General features: G+C 38.7%; 1 protein-coding gene across 2 annotated transcripts in view; it reads right to left on the minus strand.

Annotated features, from left to right (window-relative positions):
* LOC105934020 (ankyrin repeat and BTB/POZ domain-containing protein BTBD11-A) overlaps positions 1 to 15,900 on the minus strand; it is a 229,384-nt gene extending 213,484 nt beyond the window's left edge. For both annotated transcript variants that reach the window (XM_012873835.3, XM_012873834.3), the window contains exon 1: positions 15,033 to 15,900. In XM_012873835.3, coding sequence (XP_012729289.2) covers positions 15,033 to 15,900 — 868 coding nt within the window. The remainder of the gene's footprint in view (positions 1 to 15,032) is intronic.
* Between the last annotated feature and the right edge of the window lie 2,146 nt (positions 15,901 to 18,046).

The following is an 18,046-nucleotide window of genomic DNA, read 5'->3' on the forward strand; positions in this document are numbered from 1 at the left end:
TTCTAGATTGTTTTGAAAAAAAAAAAAACCCTACAAATTCAGTAAAAATCTTAATTATAGCTCCAGGTAAGTACCCTGCAAATTCCATAAGATAAGCAGGTGTTTCTATAACAGTACTTTTTTTGTTTTTTGTTTACTTGCTTGTTTGTTTTTTGAATGTGCCAGAAAATAAGATCTGAAATATTAGGTATGTGGTGGTAAAATAATATGTAGTTTCAGAAAAGTAACCTGACAATTGTGGAATTTTTTTTTGGTGAATTAATCATTAAGTTCTGGAATGCAAGTTCCAGAAAAGTAACTTTCAAGCTACAGAAAGTACCTGATAAGACTGATAAGTGTTGGGAAATAAACCTATAAAATCCAAAAAGTTCAAAACAGTAATCTGCTTCAAAAAGGGAAACCTACACCTGCTGAAAATAGCGTGCATGTTCTGACACCTTTAAGTTCTGGAAAGTAACTTGCGAGTAAAAAATTACAATTTATTAGTTCCAGCAAAGTACGCTGTTAGTGCCAGGAAAGTAACCAATAAATTGAAAGAAATTATACAACAGTAACCTGTAAGTTGCAACAAAGTAGCCTGTTCTGAAAAGTTCCAGGAAAGTAACCTGTCAGTGGAAAAGTAATCTGGAAATTCTGGAAATATCAGAAAGTGACCTCTTAATTTCTGTAAAATAACCATTAGGTATTGAGAAAGTAACCTGTATGCTCCATGAAAGTATACAGGCATATTACATATTTCTCTGAGAGCGTTAACAACCACGTTAAATCTCTATGACTAACTTGAGAGAAATTATAAGTTTTCAAAAACTAAACTCTCAAGTTAAAAATAAACTTGAAGCAGCCTTACCACTGATTACATGCTCTGATTATTATTGCTTTAGAAAATTCCTCCAGGACATCACTGAGTTGAGTTTTCTACTGTTGACAGGTAACATAACAACATGGTTTTCTGACAGCGGCTGTCAAAAGTTTTCTCAACATCAAAGGGAACCCTCTGCATCTTTCACACTATTAGGTCTCGTTTCACTGTGGCATTCACTTATGCATATTAGTGTCGGGTAACACAATTAGGTCATTTTGACATTTCACAATATCTTCCCAGCCCACTTAGGTGATTGTTTTTCGACACGCACGTAACTCCAGAGCTAACAGGACACTTATTGAACATGAATCCCACCCACAGCGATGCTCATGGTGCAGCACATGGTGCTCATTAAAAACAACAGCTCATCTTTCACCATGGACCGGGTGTGACAAATCCAATCAGAGTAAACATTTCACACCCACGTGTCCGGATACTTTCTTTTGTCTCGCCACGATAATAAACACTACGCGTAACAAACACATCAAACAACACATGACACGTACCCGACGAACCACCTTGTGCAGAAAAGCATTTGCCAAAAATAATATTCATGTTGTCGCTTCTTAAAAAGTAAATCCAAATATTTCTTTTTTTTTTTTTTTTTTTAGGGAATAATGTTATTACAATATATTTGTTAGTCAACTTTGAGAAATCTTACTTTACAGAAAGGAAATTTCTTATGTTTTGAAAATTTGGGGCAGGTAAGATTATTTTTTTTAAAAGATGTGCAGGTTTTCAATTATTATGGCAATGAAAACTTAAGTAAAAGTTAAAAGAAAAAAGTATTAAGAACAAAAATAAGTGCTGTATTTGCAGCAGTTAGCTCACATTAGCTGCTACATTAGGTGGCTCTCACATCAACAGATTCTCCTAATTTGCTTCCCTTCGTTATTTTTTTCCAGTCTGCCTTGACCGTAATTCTTCTTCCTTTCAAACAAACTTTAGTGAACAACAAAATAAATTTTTGAACTATATTTTCCCTAAAACCTAGATGGAAGAATTTAAACATTTGACACTATTCAGTTTCTCTTGGATTATCTTTTTTTGTCTCATATTTGACTGCCTATCAAGTTTAAACGCAGCATAATGATTATGAGCATTATCTACTGTGGTATTAACACTATGCAAAAAAAAAAAAAAAAGCTTGATGCTTAGGGCAATATTTAGCTTTGTTTACATGTATTAGCTTCTAAGGGGCTACAATAGGTTAGGCTAGCTGGTTGATTAGTAGCTATTACTTTATTTTCAATCTGATTGGTGACCTTATTGTTTTGATATCTCAAACTCTTACTTTTCTAAATGAAGCAATTCTGTATTATGTTGAGGATGTTTTTGGCTTTATTAGCCATTAAGAAGCCCCTTTAGCTTAGCCTAGTTTAACCTAATTTGTTGTCAAAACATTATTTAAACCAGCAAGCAATATTAAAGCCTTTAATATCTCAGTTTGCACCATCAGACTATATTGCATATAAAGATTCATCATGAAATTAAGTTAATTTTCTGAAAGATTTTACATTTTAATAATTTGACTTCTTGGTGGTTCAGGATACATACAAAATCTGTTGGGAATATGCCATGGAACTGGCCAGAAGGTTATATTTCTTTTTTGCAAGATGCCTGAAAACAGTTATGTTAAAAAAGTCAAATGCGATCTCAGTCAAGCAAACTTTTTTATGTTTTGTTTCTGATTTCTCTCATTCAAGATTCCGATAGCCTGAGGGCTAAAACTCCTACTCAGTCTGTCTGCATTGGCCTTCACCTCAGACATATTCAGTGCATCTAGTTTAAAATGATGCAGTTATTTTGTGAAATAATTTACAGTGAAAATATCTCTATTTGAAGCAAAGAGGGCCACTAAAGTTAAAGAAAAAAAACCTGACTTAGACTCACAATCTAAAAACTTTATATTCAATTCAGACTCAAGGGCTGGTACTTGGGTGTCCTGAATAGTTTTTATGTCCCATATTCAGAGGTGAAAATAAGCCGGTAAGTGTAGATCATTCCCTGTAAAAGTTAAAAGGAATTGTTGCTAAGGAATTGTATAAAAGATTTGACAACAAAGTCTCAATAAATCATTGCACATATAAAGGCTAAACGATATTTTTTGTGGCCACACAGATAAATCAGATCAAAGTTGTCAGTTTGGACCTTGAAGGAATGGATATGAATTATGAAACAGAGACTTTTATCATTTTTGTTCTTTTCAGCTCCCCTTAGGTTTCCTGTTGCTAATCTTGATGACCAACAGATAAGCATAAGTGTTAATTAAACAGATCAGCATGGTAATTATATCCTCGAGGAACTGGTGCCAAAGCCTTCGCCGCCCAACCTCATCCAGCTGACACTCTGGCCTGATTCCTCCACTTGCGCTTAACTCCCTCAGTGCATTACGCACTGCAAACACACTCCTCTTATTATCCTGTCCTGGCACAGTACATTCACCTACTTAGTGAAAATGAAAGAGGAATCCACCGTCCAATAAAAGAGAAGTAATAAAGCCAAAACAGTTTGAGCTACTCCCGGCTGAATCGTTTACGTTTGGAATCTCCTCCAGCGGAATCACCCAGAAGCATATGAAGTTTAAATGAATACTATATAAGGAAACAAATAAAAATCCATCTTGGCCTCACAAGTCCACAATCACAAGTCGTCGCCCCAAACTGGTTACGAGGGGTGAGTGGGAAGGCTATGGCCCGATGAAATTACCGCGACATAAAAATCCATCATGACCAACTTTACTTGGCTGAATGCTCACAACAGCAGCAGAGAGACGACAATCTGCCGGCTCATTTCCACGCACCCACCCTGCCAGGCGGCGAAGGGACGGGCAGAAAATTACGACAGAATGGACAACAAGAGGCTTTTCCAAAAAATCCTGTTGTTATGAGCCGAGCTTATTATAATCCACAGCGGAAAAAACAAATATGCAAACACAGAGTCCGCCCCCAGCAGAAAACACAATAAAGTATGGTGTGAAAGAGACTGAGACGCCACACTGCTAATCTAATAGGCTGGCTGAGGCCTGCTTTGCAATTTCATTATGTTGTGTCATCCGTCCCGCGGAGGTCAGAGCAGCTCTTTCGGGAAGGTCACGGAAAATGACAGGAAAACTCACAAACCCTGCAGTTCTGGAAGCTGATGAGCAAGATTTTTATTCCTAGTGTTGCTATTCCTCTATATAGTCAAGAATTTTATGGTAAATAATAAACGTACTGTACATCACACTGCATAGTTACCCATATCTGACAGTATTCACTTTATTTCTACTGCAGCTGTTTACATTTGTGTTTTTTTTTTTGTATAACTTTAGCTGTGGTCATGTAAGAAAAAAAATCTCCATTGAGTTGGGGTTTCTATTAAAACAAAAAAATAGACTCTAGTATCTAAAACAGGCATTTAATGTTAACATTTCTGAAAAGTCTTGAAAATTTGCATTAATAAAACAAGCCATTGCGTCATATTTCCAATGCAATCTTTAAAAGAGCAATTTTGTGTCTGAGATACAAAGAGGAAGTGCAAAATCAACAATCGCTGGTAAATATAAGCATTCATCATGTGTGAGTGTGTACAATAATACGCGGGCCCCGGAATTAAGCCATGCCCATTACAGCAAACTACCGTGACTTTAAATAAATCCATGACATTGAATGAGCTCTTTCAGTCCTGACAAAATGAGGACAATAGCACCTATTATGGAAACGCAGCGTTTTACAAAGTAATAATCATGTAATGACTAGCAAATAAGACACCTATTCAGCGTTAGCATGTTATCTGAGCTGGCGGTTATCCAGACAAGATAAAACTAGCTGGTGAATCATGAGAAAAGAAACAACAAATTTCCAGAGAGTTTGTGTGTTTTCCAATTCTGTGTTAAGTTGTGTTATACAGTATGATTCCTCTGTTGGATCTTATTGCCAGCTATGTCACCCTCAGTCAGTCTATCTGGATTAATGCTCTCTGGACCTCTGCAGAGCATTTTTCGTTTTATTAATAAATATATTTATATTTGCTTCACCCTGCAGCCTCTTCCGCCTGATGTCTGTGTTTGGTAGTTTGCAATCCTGCAGCACAAACCACTGATACACCCTGACAGTGAGTTCAAGCAAGGCCGCCCCGATAACTGACAGGCTTGCTATACTTTATAAACATTGTCGTGGAGTTTGTGTTTATATATTCAGCGCAACAATGTCTGAAAGATGTAAACCTGTGTGTGCATGATAAAATCGGCAGAGATCCACTTTCGAATAGTTCCGATATGAAACACAGCAGAACAACAAATACACAGTTCAGCCACAATGGGAACCTTGTCAGTGCATGCTGTATGCTGCACACTTTGCTGTTTTTAAATAAATTGCCATTTGTGCAATGTCCCTACGATTTACAGTGCTTACACCCTAAACTCAGTACTCCCAACAACCTCAATGAATGACGTAGGTGCTTTCCACCATTAACTTAGCTATCTCTAAATACTTGCTTTCACACAATAAATACTGTCTCTTCTTGAATGCATTTAAAATACAATTGGGAATGAATTGGAGGTATCTTTATAATTATTCAGTGGCTCCTTGGCTCCTCTCCATTTATGCCTAATTTAAATTTTTTTTTAAACTATTAACTTTTTTTTATTCTTTCTCCTTATTTTTCCATAAAAAGCACTCCTAGCTCAGCACATCTATGTGTATCCTTTCTTCCTAGATGAAGCCCCTCCTGGAGCTGATGCTGCCATTAAATGCACACTCAGTCTGTTTATCCCATAGAAAGTTCACCTGGTTCAGCGCCTCTGTCTGGCTCTTGGTTCTGGATGGAGATGGACAGAGCTATAGCTTCTGATAACTTTGTGTTCTCTGTTTTCCCCTTCCAACGGTGAGTACACCTGGCACAGTGCTGCTGTATTTATCCATTTTCCTTCCTGAAGGAACCTATGGATTAAATATACCTGGCTTAATGTTAGTGGGTTTTTTTTTCTGTTTTGGCCACTCAACATAAACCCTGATTCTAGTTCTTCTAAAGGTTCTTTCTGGATAAACGAGGATGTTCCTTTCCACAGTCACCACATACTTGCTCGTGCAGGGAAACTCCTGCATAGTCAACAACTTCAAAAAATGTTTTTCTTTTTAGCAGCTGGTGTTAGATCTTTGACTGATTAAATGACTGTATTATATTATTGGATGGTGTTTGAATGAACAGATGCAAACTAAATCAGGACAGAATAGGATTTAAGTATAAATGAGCATGAACCGGACTTCTGTGTATTGTAAAGTACTTTGAAATAACAACCTTTGGTAGATTGTGCTTTATAATTGATATAGATTTAACTAAAGCTCGTTAGGTTTCTCCTGTGGGGAGTTTAGTCAGTTCTTGCTTTGATAGACTGATTTAGTCTGATTTTCAATCAATTAGCATAAATTGTCCAATCACAATTGACTTCAGACACAAAAATCTTGGTCATGAGTTTTAAAATGAGCCTGGAAGTCATTAGCTGGTATTTAAACTGTGTGTTAATGATGTCAAAATATGTATCTGAGCTTGACTTGTTATGTTTTTAATAAATCTGCCTATGTAGTTTTGCTGTTTAATGCAAAAGAATTGAAAAAGGGAAGGAAGAAAAAAGGTATTTCTTGTGTTTTGGCTGCAGAAGGATGCTGAATTCAGTAAAATTGCTTTTGTAAATCTTTCTGCACCAAACTGCAAACACAGACACAAAGCAATATGAGAGAAGAGGAGCTTTAAGATTCAATGAATGTGGCCTAGAAACGTGAAGAAAGAGCATGCAAGTGCTACATTTCGTAAATACATAAACGCACATATTCATAGGCAAAATAATATAGTTCTATCACGGCTTTAATTGCTTTAACCCTTTCTATGTTTCTTTTTTTTTATTATTATGATTATTATTCTACAGAACACTGGTGACAAAACAAAATCCCAAACTGAATCTCTCATAAAGACAGTGGCAAACAAATGTCTGTGATTTCAGCCTGACAGTCTGCTGTCCCTGCCACACACTTTGAATAAAGTAATGCAGGCGGAAACAGAAGGAAGACCGTAAAATGTCATGCAGAGTCAATGCTTCACAGAGCAGCAGCCAAACAGAAGTTAGAAAAATTTACTAAGAAGCGTCTGTAACCCCGACCACAGTGCCTTGCAAAAGTATTAACTTTTAATCAGTTTTGTTACATTCTGTATTGTGCTTTTTAATCTTATTTTATGTGCTAGATATGCACAAAATAAGTGGGTCAAGGGAGATAAAAAAATATTTAAAGTAAATAAAGGCATGGGCACATGTATCTGCCCTCTTTTCTATGTGGCAACTAAAACGTTCAGGTGCTATCATTACCTGCATAGGTTACATAATTAGTGAAATAAAGTTCACCTCTGTGCTATAAAAATGTCACATGATCTGCCAGTATAAACACACCTTTTTTCTTAAACAGCACCAAGCAAGAGGCATCACACCATGAAGACCAAGGAGCTCTCCAAACAAGTCAGGGACAAAGATAAGAAGAACAAGTCAGGGTGGGGTTATAATTTTTTGTTTTATGGAGAAGCGGCTCCTTCTTCCTCCTCCCCTCATCTCTAGGAGAGAGCTCAGCTACGTTACGGAGGCAACTGGTTGTATCTTATAATATTGGCATAGCAAAATCCATTACAAATGAGAGTTATGTTAATACCTCTGATCAGTCTGCTGATTAATTAACTAATCTATATTAGTAATCAGGTACTCTATTGATTATTCTTGTGATTAATGGAGTAATCAGATACAAAATTGCCACATTCTGCAGATATTCCATTTAGCCATTTATATTTTTTTGAGTCAGAAAAATGTGAACAAGAAAATGGAAGTAAACAATTATTTCAATGCATTTTCTACAAAGAATATCAACATTTTATTGCTTAAAATGCGTTTAGTGGGCACTTGAACATTTCAAGCGGCTAAACTAAAAAGTTCTAACATCAACATGTAAAAAACGTTGCTGCTTAACCATCCATACAGAACCAGTCGCCTCGTTGGGGAAAATGGTCACAAAAAAGTGCATAAATGGTCACTTGCATATTGCATTCAGGATTTTTAACGAAATTATATTAACTTCATAAAGCAGAATTTTTTCCAAATAAAATGGAACCCTTGTAGTGTATTTAAGTGGAAAGTTAAACTTTTTTTAATTGTTTTATTATCTTATTTAATTTGGGGGTCTGCAGCGGTTTCCTGCTCAGGTGTTGCAGCATCGAGGTCCTGCTTTAACAGAAAGCTGATTCAGATTTTCAGTACACGCACTGCGCTGTGTTTTCCTTTCTGTTAAGTTTAAATTGACCCTACACTTTTGACACTTTGTCGTTTTCTCAGCATTTCTCTTTCCCTCCGCAGCAGATGACCGCACTTGGCATCCACCTATCAGCCACGAAGGCTATCATTAGTGGAGGGTGAGAGCAACGTGCAAAACAAATAACCGCCTGGCCGGAACATGCTGCGCTGATTAGTTAAACAGGATTTAACGAAGCCTCGAGGCAGATAATTTACTTTGAGGAATTTCAGGATTCGAGGTCCTCTAATTTATCGAGGAATCATTTCAGCCCTAGCCACGTCTGTTTAATTTTCTTTTCATGCATCAATGACATATACTTTCTATTCAAAATATTTCAAATATCAAACCAAGTATATATACAGTCATATTGAATAAATTAGAATATATATTCTGATGAACCTCGTCAGATTTTGTCTTTAGTCTTAAATGCCATGTTATGCTGACATGAGCAGAAAAATAATTAATATGAACAGAAATAAAGGCCTGAAAACAGGCCTCAGTCATATATATATATATATATATATATATATATATATATATATATATATATATATATATATATATATATATATATATATATAGAGAGAGAGAGAGAGAGAGAGAGAGAGAGAGAGAGAGAGAGAGAAATATATATATATATATATATAGATATATATAGATATATATAGATATAGATATATATATATAGATATATATAGATATATAGATAGATAGATATATATACTTTTCAGATTTCTTTTATTTTTGATGTTCATAACTATGTATTGTTCCCCATCCTGCTTACACTTGCGCACAACTGTAACTGGATTACCAGACAAAAATCCAAATAAAATGCAAAATAGTGGGGCTGAAAAATATCAACATGTTCAGGGGTAGGAAAACTTTTGCAAGGCATTGTGGTAAAAGAGAAGAGCCAAACTCAGACTGTGCAGAGCTTTCTTCAGGGCCGTTACTGCAGGGATGCACCAGAATAAACAGACATATGAGGCTACAGCAGGAATACAAATTATACTTAATGTTTTTCTCCTCCGTCGTCTCCACACACACCCACACACATCACAACTATTCTGACATCACCATCCATTTCAGCGTTTCCTTGTCATCCTGATAGCTCTGTTTGGTAGACGGAGCTCGGCAGATTACAGTTTATGTGCATCTCCCCGGTTTCTTCTTTGCGTTCATTTTTCATCTCCACCCAGTCCTCCGCCCATTGCAGATCACCAGATCCTGTGTGTGACTCGCTTCAGTCTGGCAACAGCTGTCTATAGCAGAGGCTTCTGGAAACGTTCCTCTTCAGTGCAAAAAATAAATAAAATCTCTTTGCCTTATAAATGAAGCAAAAGTTAAAAAAAAAAAAAAAATTGTAATAGATTTTTCTTCGAGGCCAGAGAGCCGGATTTACTTCTGGACACAAAGGCTGCAATTTTGCTCCACTCGCTAAGAGCAAAGAGCGAGTCAGGTATGGTCAGCGGGAGTGCAGAACAACCCCGATTGGGTCATTATGTTCAGAACCGCTTTTACTTTTCCAGGTGAACACTTAGAAATCCCGCCGAAGGGATTCCCGGTCTCTCTTTCACACTCCCAGCTGCTTCTCGTCTCATTTCTTCGACCAGAACTACAATAAAGGAGACATTCCACTCCCCTGATAGAATGTCTGATTGAGATGTGATTAAAATATGGTTATTCATTACACTGCAGGTGTGAGAATAAAACTTTAAACTGTGAGACCAGCACAGGGAGAGATTGAAAATGAGTGAAATTTGGCTGTTATTGGTTTTGGTATAAATGAGCTCTTCTCCACCATGGAGAGACAAAGAGAAATGAAGGGGGATGCATATTGACTCTGAAACCTGCCTACAGAGAAGGAAAAATGTGTTTAAGAATACAATTGATTTGCCATAAAGAAAGTTCCGGTGTGAAGAAACGCATCCTGCTAATCACTTGGTCATTTTATAACCATCCTCCGTGTCTTTATACTTTTCTTCCAAAGCGTCAGACTGTCTTATCTCTTAAGTGGTCTTGGTCTGCAGTTCTCCAACCGTTCTCCAAGTCTTTGCCTGCTTTTTATCCCCATTTTTTACAACTGACCGCAGGAAGTACATGCTGTGCTTAATAACTGGAGGATTAAGTTGAAAACATTTTTTAACTTTAAGAAGGGATAACCAAATGAGGTAAAAGCAATAAAAAAATGTGGCTTAGGTCTAAACAAAGGCCATCAGGATGCCTTGATCTTTTGAAAAGAGTCAAAGACTACAAGGAAATATGGCTGCTTGGAGCAAAATATAAAGACATTATCCAAGACTTGTGCAGTGAACTTGATAATTTAAAAATTATAATCCAACTAAACACTTCTGAAAACTAATCAGTTCATTTTTACCCTTTTTCACTGAACGTATGCATTGTTTAATGTTTGTATGTCCAGCTGTGCGTCTTTCCTCGAGGAATGTATTCCTGGGTCAGTGATTTTTATGTTGATCTATCCCTCTTAAATGAAGCCATTCACTAAAGCGCTATTCTCTTAGTTTTCTACCCATAGAAAGGATGCCTAACTTAGTTCTCCTGTATTCAGCTGTGTCTCTCCAGAACAAAGCCATTTGCATAAGCTTTTTCTGCCATTTAATCCGTTTTCTCCCTATTTTCTTCCCCACGGAGAGTACGCCTAGCTCAGTGTTTCTGTATTTTGGTCCGTTTTGTTCCTGGATCAAGCCATTGATGTTGCCATTGTTACTACTATCTGCTTTCATTTCACATATAAAGGACTCACTGCTGAACTCCGCTCTGTAGAAGATTTATTCACATTATGGGGAGTTTTCCTTCCCACTGTCATCACATGCTTGCTCTGGCTGAGGGATTTTGAGTCAAATATCTTAAAAAAGATTTATGGTTAGTTTTTTTTTTTTCTACAAGTAGCTTCATAATCTGACTGTTGTATTAAAATAAGGATACAATGGACATTAAGTTGTATGTAATTAGAATTTATTCTGGCAATATGACTGGACTGCACTGTATTCAAAATTAACTGCTTTCTTTAAAGCTGAATATTAGCTTAACCTATTGCCTTGAAATTATATTTATCCTGGTGCTATTGTAAATAAAAACCCTGAAATGAACTAAAAACTAAAGTTATGTCTAACTGTGACTAAAGGAGGATTCGACAAGTCTAAAACAATTCAACTTCAGGATTAACAATTATTACGGTGTGACTAGTTTGTGGAACTGTTCAGAAATAATTGGAGATGTATTTTAGAAGAGCTCTTTTTATGTCGAAATATGGTTCTGCTCCCATGATATTTGGTTTCAGATCACATCGTATCAATACAAGACCCATTTGAGATCAATTTATCTTCAGAGTGCCTATCACAAAGTCTCTTTCAGAAGCTGTTATTTAACAGATCGCCGCAAAATGCACATATTCAAGAAACTTCAATCATCACCAAAGCTTTCTCATAAAAACCATCAACGCAATATGGCTTTTTTTTTTTCTTCTTCTTCTTCTTCAATATTGCATGTTCCAGTTGGGCTGTCAGTATTTCAAGTCCCTTCTGTTTTACAGTTTCAGCCAACTCATTCAGTGTTTTTGGATAGAAAAAAAAAATCATAAAAGGCCAGCCCACACTCGCTGATGGCTTACACCTTCTGGAGTGACGCAGCGGCATTATCAACAAGGCCAGCACACAATACATAACACAAAATCCTGCTTCTGCTAAATCATTGCACGATACACACCAACTCAGGCTGTCAAAAACACTCATTAACATGCAGGCCTGCCATGTAACAGCAGGGGAAACACAATGGCTCACATTGACACAAGATGGAGTTTGTTTGATCTTTTTCCCACTATAAATACCAATTTCACTGTTGTTCCCACAGGGCCCTGATAACCAAGAAAGGCAGGTTGAAGTTTCTAAAGATGAATGTTCCAAAAGCTGGCAAAATCCTTCGTCTGGAGGGGTAATTGCAGTTGTACTATGAGCAGGGCAAATACCTGGAGCTTAAAAAAAGATCTAAAAATAAAAAATAAATACTTTTGCACGCTAATACAAGGAATTTTGGAAGGTTATAAACATTAGGCATTTAAATTATTTGAATTCTATCAAATGTACACAATGTTTATACTATGATTCATGAGTAACTAAACCCAAAATTATACTTTCTTGGCAGATAAGCTTAATGAATCGGATCCTAAAAGTACATTTTTAAGTTTCTGTCCAAAACTTGACATCTTTGTGTGAGATTGTTTAATTCAACAATATTTCGCCTGAAACCTTCCTAGTGCTGACCTCTATGGGTTGAAACGTGGCTACTGTGGTTGAATTTTATTGGTAAAAATGGTACACCTTGGTACAGGTCTAGGTCACAGCCCCGTGTTCGGGTATAAAACCATCTCAGACAAACACCCCTGTGGCAAGTCGGGATTTGCAATTGTGAGCATTGATCGATAGCGTTTGGCTTTTGTTATGCCAACATCACTTTAGCACTCAGAAACTGCACCCATTCTGTTCTTCAATGCCTCGGCAGCTCTGGCTTCGGGCATCGCTGAGTCAGTGCCTAAAGCCAGCAGCTTGAACTGCTCCACAGCCTTCCTCAACCTCCGGTGATGAGAGGGGTGAACAATCCTCCACCTCAAAAGGCGGATCCGTGGCAAAACCACCAGTTTCACCCTGGTTACTGTCCATGTTTCAATATGTAAAAAGAAGCTAGTCACTTTCCCTCATCTTGACCACAACGCCGCGTAACCCTAGCCTCGTGAGACCATCCTGATCTCGCGAGCTTTCAAGGTTTCACTCGCAGATCAGTCTGGCTACTCTCCGTTAAAGAAAATTTGGAGCCGTTGACCAAACGAATGTCCAATCAGCGTTGGCTTTGAGGCGGGTTGAGGTGTGACGCAACGAGAAGCGCGTCAGTTCAGTCTAAACAACATGGCGGCTTCAGCCTATGAAACTAGCGTTAGCGTGGCTATCGAGCAAGTTTTATCGGAATTACAGAGTATTTCTTTGCTGAGCTAATGAGCCTTTACCTGCAGCAGCAAGAGTAGCTTGGCTTGTGGTTGTGTTTTCGTCGTCGCTCGTAACAGAGCGACGACGAATCTGATTGGTTCATTTGGCCCGTCTATCACCAACATAGGCCAATCAGCTAACCAGTATTTTCGCCCCTTCCCAAAATTACTTCAACGGAAGGTTTCCAGATGGATATGCGGAGCAAATCTATCTGGCAGAGTCAGGTAAGCGTAACCCCTCCACTCATCCCCACACTCGGTCGCCCCCATCAGCGTCTCTTGGTACCGCCCACTTTTTGGGAATTTAAAAAAATGTGTCTGGGTATGGGGTTATGCTTTCACATCGGGTTTAGTTATTATATATTATATAGTTTGCCAACTATATAATATTTGGCAAATAAATCTTACCTTAAGACGATTAGCAAAATTTAACTCAAGACATTGGCAGAGTCAAATGTTAGCTAATGTTATGGTCAATTTATATATAGGTTATATTATTATGAATATATTAACACGGTAGAAGTTAGAGTACTGCAATACGAATTGTGGTTGAGAAAGCTTTTTGTATGCAACTTAAATTAGTTTAGCAACAGAGCTGATACTGAAATCAAACTTGTTAGCATGCTAGCAATTTTACTGTCGCTAAACTCCTTAGGCTGGATACAAACAAGTAAATTGGTAAATTAATAAAAGTTTATAAGCACAACCCTGTGACATAAGTTTTAAGTTTCTTTCTGTGTCGGACCACAGATTTAAGACTGCAACCAGCTTCACAAAAGTGCGAATGATAAAATCAAACTTGCAAGCTGTTGATGAATGTCAAATCTTATTCTCAGAGAAAAGGTCTACAAAGTTTGTAGCCTACTCAGAAGTATGATCTTGTATATGCACATTAGTTGATCAAGGCTCCTTTTGCATTATCTACTGAATCAATGTGACATGGAGGTGAGGCGATCAGGAGGCCCTGCTGAAGTATTAGAAGCCCAATTTGTTTTACCAGACGCTCTAAAGGTTCCTGTGAGAAAGCTGCAGTGAACTTGGACTTGATTAAACACGGTAGACAAGCAGATGACAAGGCTCCTCATATAATCACCAACTTTGGAAACTTTACTCTAGACCTCAAGCAGCATGGATTCTGTGCTTCTCTAAACTTCCTCCAGGATCTGGGACTCTGATTTTCCAAATTAAATGCAAAATTTGTATTAATCTAAAAGGATGATAACCGCGTACCACTGAGCAAATATAAAAAAATTTCTCCTTAACCCACAGATAAGACAATTCTGTCACCGTCTCTGGTTGAATGGTAGCTTAACATAGAAAATGTGATGGTCCATGTCCTGGTTAATTCTGTGCTTGGTGGCTCCTGAAACAGTAACTTCAGCTAAAGTCCACGCCTTGTGAATCTCCCCAGAATTGTTAAAGGGCTTTGCTTACAAATTCACACTTCTTCCTTCCACTAAACTTTCTATTAATATGCTTGGATATCGCACTCTGTGACCAGCCAACTTCTTTAGTGACTCTTTGAGGCTTTCATTGCCAGTGGAAGGTGTCAATGACAGTCATCTGGACAACTGTAAAGTCCCCAATCTTTGCCATGTGGGCCTTTAGCGTGACCATGCCATAACTTTTCTGTTTTAAAATTCATTATTATGCAATATTCTTAAGAACCAGGGCCAACATTTGACCTTTACAGAATTTGCAAGCCATAATTAGCCAAATTAATAGAAATATATCACTCTGTGTTGTGAATCTTTATGAGTTTCACTTTGATTGGTGACATACGTGTAGTGCCCATACAGACTGTCATCCATAGCCTCCACTGTCAGTGGATGTCGTTTGGAAAGATTTGTTTTTCATGCTTTCCTACCGCTTGAATTCTTGCCGCAGATGAGATGCTGGTACGGCTGCAGCAGACCCCAGATCTCCGAGTCGTTGCTGATGGCTTGCTCCATGGACTCCAGCGTGATCTTAGGGATCCCGTTGTCCCTCTCCACCAGCGCGCTGCGCAGGACGCGGCCGAACACCTCTCTGAACAGGCTCTCCATGCAGGCGCACAGGTAGATGGCAGCGTGCTCGTGTATCCTCAGGGCCACCCGGCTGTCCACCATCCACCTGAAGAACCTGCCCACGGAGAACACCAAGCCGCAGCGCACGGACTTGCCGCGGCTGAACTTGTCTCCGGCGCTGGACATGTTGTAGAGGGAAAGCGCACTGAGAGCTGCCGTGATGCAGTTTACCGAGATGGTCCACGAGAGCACCACCTTGATGGCGCTCTGAATCTCGTGTTTGGTGCACTTTGCGTAGCGCAGGCTGAGTCGCTGCGCCTCCCGGGCCACCCTCACCAGCACCCGGCTGATGAGGGCGGACAGCCGCGCCAGGACCTCCGGAGACGGGTTACCGACCATCAGCTCCTCTTCCTTCCTCAGTGCGCCCTCGACCTCTCCGAGGCTCCACGGCACCTCCTCCAGCTCGGGCAGCTTGGCGCAGTGTCCCGCACACTCCAGGATCTCCGTGTCCTCCGCCAGGACGGTGTTGACCGTGTCCAAACTGTTGTGTCTGCTGTGCATGGATTCCGTCAGATGCCAGTAGTTGCCTCCATGCGAGACGGACTGGTGCGTGTCGGAGCAGCAGAGCGACACGCTGGACGACCTGACCGAGTCCGCGGCTCCACCATAACCAGAATCAAGCGTTAAATCCTCCAGCGTCCTCACGACTGTCTTATCCTTGCCTGCCATAATTGCACCGCATAATGTTGGGTATCCTTGGTTCTCTCGTGTTAAACGCCTCAAACTCGCCCTGGTGTCTTATTCCCTCTCGGTTTGACCACTAAAAACAGCCAGAAGTGAGACTTTTCTCTCCTCGATCTCCTTGCGTACACGGCAACTTCTTCTCTGCGGCGTGTCTGTCAAAGAAGAGCGCACAAACCCCGCAACAAGCGCAGAGCGTGCAAGCAGGCAGGCAGGCTGGGCTCCGATGGAGAGGAGGAGCGCGGAGACCCCGCGTAGCTCCAAACGAGCCAATCAGCGTCTGCGCTGAGCCGTGCGTGACGCACGGAAGCTACCTGCTGCCTCTCACCTGGTGCGGCTGAAGCACGACTCCATCCAACAGGAGAAACGTCTGCAGTAAAGTTTCCCTCTGAGGATACACTAAACTATACTGATAATCACAAGCTGTTAGGATTTAATCGATACCCTTAACAATTTGCATACAGTTTATTTGTATAGATTTAAGGGTATTTCTGAGTCAGAATTATCTCAGTTTTAATAAGTAAGTCAGTAAAACTTTATCAATATAGACATAAAATCACAAAGTGCTGCACAAAAGACAACAATGCATAAAATTCAAGAGAATTTGCTAAAAAGGCAAATAGGAAAATAAATGTTTTCAACTGGCTTATACAGCTAAACCCCAGTTAAATACATTTGCCAAATTCCAAGCAATTCTTGACTTCAACTTCTTTTTAAAACAATTAGTTGTTTCATTTGTATGAATAAGAGGAAATCAACTAATCTAATTAATCAAATCAATTAGCAAGGCTTTAACTTTTCTATTTCATGGCAATCTAAACTTTAAATAATAAAAATGTATTTGTGATATTCAATTTTAGCCAACTACTCAAGAGTATTACATTATAACCATGATGCTCAATAATATTAATATTCAAGCAGTTTGTTTGATGCACACTAATTTTAGATCGGAATCGTTATTTCTGAATATCAAGTGTATAAATGTATCAGCTCAATTAACACATTTTCAAAATTACAATAAATTTTAATACAATACCTTTTAAAACAACATTAGTTGAATTCTACTCTATTTGTACAATAACAGTCATCAAATTAATTTTAATAAGTAAAATCAATTACTTGGTTTATAGCTACTCTGTTTTATGTATCAAAATTTACACTGGTTGATTCCCAAACCTGGTTAAGTCCATCAGTATAGCGATTACCAACTCCCTGAGGCAAGGCTGTGTTCTGTCTAATTTAAAAAATGGCTGAGGTGACTCCGTTCATGAAGAAAACGACAACTGATGCCAATTCAATATTAAATTATTGTCAAATATCCCACCTACCTTTTATTAGTAGATGATTAGCAAAAGTTGCAGGTTGCGGATATTTACTTTCTAAAGTAGCATTCCACTGAGACAGCATTAGTAAAAGTTTACAATGATCTTTTAATGTCTGCTGATGAAGGACTTTGTTCTTTATTGGTCCTACTTGATCTCTGCCCCACTGCTACTGTTACTTTGTTAAATAGGCTGAAAGTTCAGGCTGGGATTTCTGGTTCTGCACTGGACTCATTTAGTATTTCCTTTTTTACATTCTTCAGTAAACAGACATTATTCCATCTATTTCTGATGTCTCCTCTCACATCTATGCAGATGACATCCAGTCGTATTTCTCTGTTAAACCGCACCAGCTTGATAGGCGGTCCACCTTTGGCCAATGTTTATCTGGGATCAGTGACTGGATCGCCAGCAATTTTCTCATTTTAAACCTCAATAAGACAGAGAACTTGATAATGCCACCAAGTCAGCTCTGAAATCAATTAGGCAGTTACCAAGTCTAACATAACAAATCTAGGAGTTATATTTGACTTCTTGTTAGGCTTTGTCTCACCAAATCTGTTTATGCTCCTGTCATTCAAGACAGATTTCTGAAATTCGAGACATGCTCTACCGAGCAGATCTACAGAATATTATTCACGTGTCTGCCCCTATCTGTTTTCACATAAAGGTGTGATTATATATCTTCACATGCTATTGGCTGCATGGCTGCCATGCTGTACAATCAAAATGAAGTTCTGCCGTGCAGGGGTGCTGGTAAAAATGTCGGTCTCCATGACAAAAAAATTAAAATCCTATGAATATATATGAAT

The sequence above is a fragment of the Fundulus heteroclitus genome, chromosome 17, assembly GCF_011125445.2.
Source record: "Fundulus heteroclitus isolate FHET01 chromosome 17, MU-UCD_Fhet_4.1, whole genome shotgun sequence".
Taxonomy (NCBI): domain Eukaryota; kingdom Metazoa; phylum Chordata; class Actinopteri; order Cyprinodontiformes; family Fundulidae; genus Fundulus; species Fundulus heteroclitus.